General features: G+C 37.6%; 1 protein-coding gene across 3 annotated transcripts; it reads right to left on the bottom strand.

The window, feature by feature from the left end:
- Positions 1–243: 243 nt before the first annotated feature.
- Positions 244–7,654, bottom strand: LOC137743513 (BEL1-like homeodomain protein 9). 3 transcript variants are annotated; one of them, XM_068483419.1, is made up of 6 exons: positions 7,353–7,654; positions 6,679–6,788; positions 4,980–6,585; positions 1,712–2,145; positions 1,550–1,610; positions 244–1,100 (listed from the first exon to the last, which is right to left on the bottom strand). In XM_068483419.1, exons 3-6 carry the CDS (start codon positions 6,417–6,419, stop codon positions 627–629), a joined length of 2,409 nt encoding a protein of 802 aa, XP_068339520.1. In that variant the 5' UTR covers positions 6,420–6,585; positions 6,679–6,788; positions 7,353–7,654; the 3' UTR covers positions 244–626. The 3 variants fall into 3 exon arrangements, with proteins under 3 accessions (XP_068339520.1, XP_068339522.1, XP_068339521.1); XM_068483421.1 differs by having other exon boundaries at positions 1,712–2,139; XM_068483420.1 differs by having other exon boundaries at positions 4,980–6,563.
- Positions 7,655–7,865: the final 211 nt, after the last annotated feature.

The following is a 7,865-nucleotide window of genomic DNA, read 5'->3' as shown; positions in this document are numbered from 1 at the left end:
AATATAAAAAAATAAAAAGCAAATCAAAAAACATAAACAACGAGTACACAGTAAAATATTAAAGAGTGGAAATCATTTCTACCATAAAATTATTCATTTGAGGTTAAATCCATTAGTTTGGCATGCCCAACAAATGTGTGTAATTCCAAACTCAAAAACCCAATTACCCGATAAAACCCATTTAAGATTTTCTTCATTGGCAAGGGAAGAGAAATAATCTAAAAAGTCCGCAAAGGTCCATTGAGAATTCGGCATGCAGTGGATTATTTATATACGTACAAAAATTTAACACTTCCTTGTTTGTTACTATGTTTTTCTGATCATTTGCTAGGACGCACACAACTCTCATAGTTCATGTCCCAATATATTTTCACAACCTGTCGATATTTCAAATTTCAATAGTGATGAAAACATTCTACCACATAATGGAACTGTTACTTAGAACCCTCACTCCATCCAAATTCTATCCAGGCTCCTCTCTCTTAGCTCTGTCACAATTTATCCTCCCCTCCTAAACCTAATACTTCATTGCCAATCTTTAGTTTCTTTTCTAACACGGCCTACCAAAATGGGAGCCTAGCAGAGCTATACCTTTTCCTTATTTTCCGTTACTTATGTGTCGTAAATTACCCCACATAATCACGTACCACTTGACCTCCAAGTTGCCGCCGCAGCTGATCCTCTTGTTGCTGCAATTGTTGCTGCTGCTGGGCACTTTCTACCCCATGTCTGAGACCCAATGTGAGGGACACGGCTCCAAGTCCCCCAGCCTCAAACCCTCCTCGCTGGTATGGGACAAAACCCATCAATCCTCCGTCCATGCTTGATGGAACTTGGCACTCCAATCTAGACCTCTTCATCTCCTGATTTTGCTGCTCTGCATCTCCTGAGCACTCTAATTGCCTATCGGGCATCATATTCATGCTTAGTTGATGATCATTGTTTGGCCTGCTGCTGGTGCCTTCATTTGCAGAATTTCCATCCTTATTGATAGGATCTTGGCCAGCTTCGTGGGAGCCTCCTCTAGTTTCGAGCATATGTATTTCTTCAACCATGGGCTTCCAAACGCGCACTCGGGCGTTTATGAACCAGTTTGACACCTGCATTATGGTTCATAATTATGTCATTATCAGCATAACCCGTATGCAAATTACTTGATATACAAGGAAGAAGTAAGCACACAACTCATTATGAATTACCAGTGTAAATATGCGCTAAACATCTATAAATGAACCATAGCAGGATACACTATAATGTACAAACCCTAAATGTAAGTACTTATAAATGTATGTCGGTCTTGAAATGGCCATAAGATAACTACTTTCCAGACCTACATACATCTAAAAAAGGCCATGTTGATCCCCAACTAAGTCTCGTATCTGTGAACATGACCGACATGAGACTATCTACTAATTTGCTTTAATTTTCTTACAGGCTACCTATTTATTTAATTCAAATCTTGCTAACTGCATATTCAATTTGATTAACTAAACAGAAAAAATCAACTTGATTAAGACAGGACAATTAGATATTAAGTAGGTGACCCTACCTGATTTCGAGATAGACCCGTTTGAGTAGCTAACATGTGCTTATCTGTGTCCGTGGGATACCTAAAAAAAAGGAGAAAGTTAAACACACGAAAATAAAAGACCGATTGTGTGTGTGTGTGTGTGTGAGAGAGAGAGAGAGAGAGAGAGAGATGGGTACGTACGGGTGAAGAAAATGCTCAAAGAGCCAAGCTCGTAGAATGGCTACTGAACGTTCAGGTAGGCCTCTCTGGGGTCTCCAGACGTGTTGTTGGGGTTCAGAGAAACCCACAAGAGACCCACCGCCAGACGACGTATGTTTTTGAAAACCTAGGCCCATGTACTTTAGCTTGGCCAAATTTTTTTCACCTTTACTACTGCATCCAGCAGTAACAGCAGCAGTTACAGCGGATGACATATTTTCCTCTCCCAAAGCCTTCCTTATGTGCTTGAGCTGGTCCTTGATGGAATTTGTAAGACACCTGAAGTGTCTTGCGACTGTGTTTAGAGCCATGGATATGTAAGGTGTAGCAGAACTTAGACCGGCAACTGATTCGAAGGAAGCAACCACCATTTGCATTTGTTGATGATATTGCTTGTACCTTCTGCTAACCTTCAACTCCACAACAGAGTTACCAAAAGGGAATTCAAATCAGTTGATAATTTCTTACAAATCAATAACATATATCCACTAAGTTTACTTAATGGTACAAAATTACATGTACCACTTTAGCGATCACACTATTAGCCCCCTGTAATTGGGTTCTACAAGACATGGTTAATAATATGATAATTCACAACTGTGTTACCAATAATATTACTGATGGACCAACAATGATTCACAATGAAAAGAAACATTCCAAATTCATTGAGACAAAAAGTTTTGAATTTTCTGAGTATTAAAGTACGAAAAATAATAGTAATAGGATGATAGCTAACCAACTTGAAAATTATGTCAGCAGTCAGAAAGGGTGTTTCTTTTTAACCAAATAATGTGGTCGTCGTCCATTTCAAGAAGACAACTTGGTTTTCAACTTTACTAGGAAGTGACTGGACAAGAAGTGGTATCAACTGTTAACTGGAAATCAAGCTAATTCCCAGGGCCCTACACATGCAGTGAAGATAATGAGTGTGTTAACCCATTGATAATTATGATTTGGACATTAGGGAAAACAGTCCACTTTGGGAAGCGATTTATGTAGAGTCTTCTTCTTTACTTGCACATTCTTATTTATTTGTGATCTTTGGATTGAATAATCTAGAAGGAGAAAATGACATAAATAAATAGAAGTGTGCAAAGGGAGAAAAAGGATGCAAATATCTTTTCCCTTCAATTTAGTGGATCTAATAAAGATGTGCGCAGGTGATCCCAAATTTTTGTTTTCCTGATTAAAATTTATTCAATGTACATTTTCTTACAAACACATGCATCTTTTTTATTTAGGTGTCCTACGTGCTGCATGTGAAGCCTACATCAACATGTAATTATATATACAGAAAAAAAGCGATTAACCATGAAAATGAAGACTTGAGAGTTCAATCTACCAAAGTACAACATATTAGAAACACCTCGCAAAAGGAAAATTTATCTTCATGGTACTTTTACTATTAAAACATGATAAATCAAAGTGCATGAGCATAAAACCTAGAGAAAACGAAAACTGGTAAAAATAAAAATGGGGGAAGTCAAGCATTTAGAAGATATATAGTACAACTCACTTTCTCATCATGCTTAGGCAAAAACACATAATACCGTTGTCTATTAAAATCCTCTGGTTGTTAATTGTGAGCATAATTTTTATTTGGGTATTTACATGCAACAAACCGTATTTAAGCATGTCAAGTGAACATGACATATTTCCTCTCCTAAGACAAATCAAGTATATGACTTCAAAATGAGGCCTTCAGAATGTCAACAAAGACTAGCTATACTTCCAACAATTAACTCAAAACCTCACTAGCTAATTTCAACAATCAACGTTTTCAAGCTCATTACTGAATATAGAGAAGCATTAATTAGAGAGCAACATGGATAACTTATACTTTGATATGCATCATCAATTGGAGATGTATATAACCAAAAGGAAACAACAAACTCAAGCAACATAAAATGGTCAGAATATAATATATAAGTCCATAATATCTTCCCTCGCAAACCTTGAATAGGGGAAGAGAAATGCTATCATAATATACAGTTATTCTTGTACTGAAAATGGCGATAGAACTCAAGCCAGATAGGAGACTTAAATCCAAGTATGAGTTATACTTCACATGCATACAATTTTGATCACCTATTAACTTGCTAATATGACATTAATGTTCATCAATCATTGGGTTACAATCCAACAGTTGATATTCAAATGCCAACAAATGCCATTTGGATATTGATCTAATGGTACGTGAGCAAGAACTTGCATGCTCATAGCCATCAGCACGTAAGAACTTGCATGGATGTGTGTGTCCGCACTGGCCATCTAAGGAACATAATTGTCATTTTCTGATGACTAAACCTGATAGAGTAAAGACTTGCGTTGCTATTTATGGGGTTAATCAACAGTCCAGGACCTGCATTTCTAAACATGTGGTGGGATAGTCTTCACCCCAAGAGGATACCGGGACTAACTAAGTTGCCAAATCTCACAATTATGGCACAAAGATGACATTCTCTGGCTAATATTTAAGTCATCAGGAACCGTAAGTGTTACAATATAATCCTGAATTAAAGACTGGTAAATTATATAATGGGGGGTCAATGTCCATCAAATCAACATGACTTGTAAAACTCTAATCATGTCATAATCGCGGACCGACGATAGCCATTATGTATGCATCACCAACCCTCCACACAACATCATCCCCCCCCCCCCCCCCCAAAAAAAACGCAAGCTAGATCTAGCTGCACTAGGCAAAGTGCACAGAACCAGTGGTCAATTTCTTAGGGATGAGAAATAGAAAGCTTGTTAATCAATTAAGTACTCTAAACCAATTAAAAGCCAATTATCAAGGAAACAAAGTCTATAAAAATTGCTTTTTCATATATTAACTATCTCATTTTAAAATGTCCAAAAGAATGTTGCACATCATAACCTATATCATAAGAATTCCTTTCCCTATGATCTATAATATTAAAAAAACAGAAAAAAAAATTCTTATTGTTTAACGGACGTTAACACTCCAAAAAAATCATTCTACACTTCAAGAATGTACAAATATAAGGAAAAAACACACCTGAAAAAAGTGCAGAATGACTGTTAAGTCACTCATGCATATAAGGGTTTAACTGAATCCATTTAAAAAATACATAGCATGCATGAAGTTTTTCCAATGCAACTCATAACCAATCAAGTATTACCTCCTCATTTTACCGCATTATTATCAAGATCCAATGTTGCATACTACTCATTGAAAAGGTGAAAAATTAATTAGAAGGGAGACATCTAAAACATCACTAACCTCCTCCTGCATATATAGGAGCTTTGCTTTCTTTTGTTGGTACTTCGGCCGAAAGGACTCAGAAGATATGCTTGCAGCTCCACCATCACTGTTAATTTCGTTTGAACCGTAAAACGTAGAGAAAGATGCACCAGAGTTGTTCCTCTTAGCCACTACTTCAGTTTCGATTGCACTAACAGCTTCAGTGCATATTGAAACCGAGGCCGAAGCACTTACATCTCCGGACATCCTCTCAGATGCCTCACTTGTTTTTAGTAGCTTTGAATCACTAACCCTACAGAATTCATCCAGTAGCTGTTGGGCCGGTTTCAAGAACTTTGAACTCTTCAAAATCGTTGCATATCCAGTGAAAGGACCAAGAGGACCGGTGTTCCGATAAACGCTAGTATTAGAAGTCCCCACAATGTCCTGAAGTGATTTACCACAAGCTTTGCTAATAACAGATGGCTTTGTTATGGAACACAAGTATCCGCCAGAGGATTTCCCCATTTTCGAATTTTGAAGATCCTTAAGTGCATGATCATCATGATCATCAGTGCTTACATGTAAATCTTGAGACCCAATTAATTGAGCCACAGGCAGTTTATTAGATGGTGGATTTGATGAGAGTGATAGCGACAGCCCTTGTTGGTTGGAATCACTACTCATACCGGTCCTCAATTCTTCATCAACACTCTTTGCAATACTAAATTCTAGTCCACCACCACTACTCCGATGGCAGTTCTCGATAGGCTGCCGATCCATCCAAGAATTACTACCATTATTGAACCGCAGTGTGTTTGGTGGGTTACTGTAGCTTGGAACGCGAACAAGTTCATTTTCAATAAATCTTTGGTGGACAGTTGAAGCCAATTCTAGCTGATCCTGCTGCCTCCCTTGAGAAGCTGAAGTAACAACATCTTGGAGAGTATTAACGTAATTCAGCGAAGGAGACGAAAAATGCATTGTTCCTCCTCCCAAATGCTCTTGGGCAACATGATGAATAGAAATTTGATCAGCAGATGGGTTGGCTAAACTAGACTGCATTACATCCCGATATCCACTTGTGTAAGTATTCACCCAATCTAAGCTTTGAGGTTGATTAAGAGTACTTCTCCAATTACCAAAATTCTGACTCTCACTGGCGGGCTGAGCTGCACCTAGATCTTGATCATGACATGCCATTGTGTCTCTGTGAGCTGACAACGGAACGTTTGCATTGATCGAAAAATTAAGCATTTCAGATGAAAACATTGTTGGATCGTACAGCAAATTCGCATTCCTCACATTTCGAACTTGCACAATATCTGGGTTTAGTCCTGGGTGGAGTGGTAACTTCCCAGAATTGTTGGGTAAATTATCGAGATGGTGAGATGGGCTTGAAGTTTGATGAACTCTCAACTTATCTCTCCGGCTTTGCTGTGCAACATGTGATTCTTGCCTAAAGCCACTCATCTCCATCCACTAAAATTCACCAAGATCACTACTTTTTTCCCCTTAATTATTATAAAGCATTCCAACTCGAAAAATTGCTCCAATATTATTGGTTTCCTCAACAAAAATGAAAGCACACATGCATGTCTTCTAGCATCCGCATCAATCAAGCTGAAAAAACCATTTCCAAGCACTGTAATAAATCCAAGAAAATAATGCATGACTTCCCCAAGAAAATAGTGAATAAAAAGGAGCAAAATATAAAAGAAAATAAATAAAAGTTTACCTTGAGTAGTTGTCAGGGATAAACTTTGAACTTGCGGAGACTTTCCCACAAACAGTGGTTTTGCTGTTAAGCTTTGAACTCTGTCGGCAGCAAAACCTTGAATCACAAACCTGCATACAATTAACCACCACTCATTCAAAAGTCGAGTAAGATTAAGATAAAAGCCTGCATTTAAAAATCATACGTAAAAAAAAAAAAAAAATTAAAAAAAAATTTTAAAAAAAAAATTACTCAACAAAATCGCCATACAGTACGACGTCTTCTTTCCCATGAAACCCTAATTCCATATCGCTTAAAAATGAAAACTATTTTTTACCATTTCATCACTTCAACAAAAGAAAATAATAACTTAGATCCAGAAAATGGAGTTTTTAGCGCCAACCCTACTCGCAGCCTTATCCATATAAGTGTTGAGTGCGCTACAATTCACACAAAAACAGTTGCTTCCTTAATTATATATTAGTAATTAATCACACGATGGTAACTATTCACTTGCTACAAACAATTACAAATAATTCATGGGAGTGAAAAACAAAGAAAGAGAAGTAGATCATCTTCATGACACAGTACTAGATGAATGAAGAAGAACTGCAGTTGGCAAATTAAACACTTTATAGATAGAAAAGAAAAGGTTGAACCAAAGTTCGTTAATTAATTAAGCAACTACTAAAAACCTGTGGAGTTTTTTGCTTCTTGGATCTTCTCAGACCGACCTAGTAGAGCTTGGATCCTGTTCTTTGTCTCCGGTGGAGTTTTTGAAGTTTGGAGGTGAGAGCACAATTATTGTGGAGGCAAAAATAGTTGGGGTTAAAAGGCCCTTGACGTTGAGGGCAGAGAGAGAGAGAGAGAAAGGGAGGGAGGCAAGGAGGCAGTAGTACTGAGGTAATTGTACTAGTTCTCAGCCGACGCAGCCGTTGGATTTAGCGGCGAGAGGATCGGACGGAGAGAAAATTCGCGTCCGTGAATGGTTTCACGAATATTGTATTCGGAAGAAAGGGTCCCATGAACCGAAACTTCACCCACCTTTTCTAGTGGAGTTGGAGAGGTAAAAAAAAATGGAAACATGTGGTGGTCCTAGGAAACACTCCATATTACAGACGTACCATTGCCCTAAAATAGTTTTCATTTTTATTTTATTTTATTTTATATTTATTTATCTCTATTAATTAATAAAACATTCGTTATCA

The sequence above is a fragment of the Pyrus communis genome, chromosome 8 (assembly GCF_963583255.1).
Source record: "Pyrus communis chromosome 8, drPyrComm1.1, whole genome shotgun sequence".
NCBI lineage: Eukaryota > Viridiplantae > Streptophyta > Magnoliopsida > Rosales > Rosaceae > Pyrus > Pyrus communis.
This window is presented reverse-complemented; position numbering and strand designations above follow the sequence as displayed.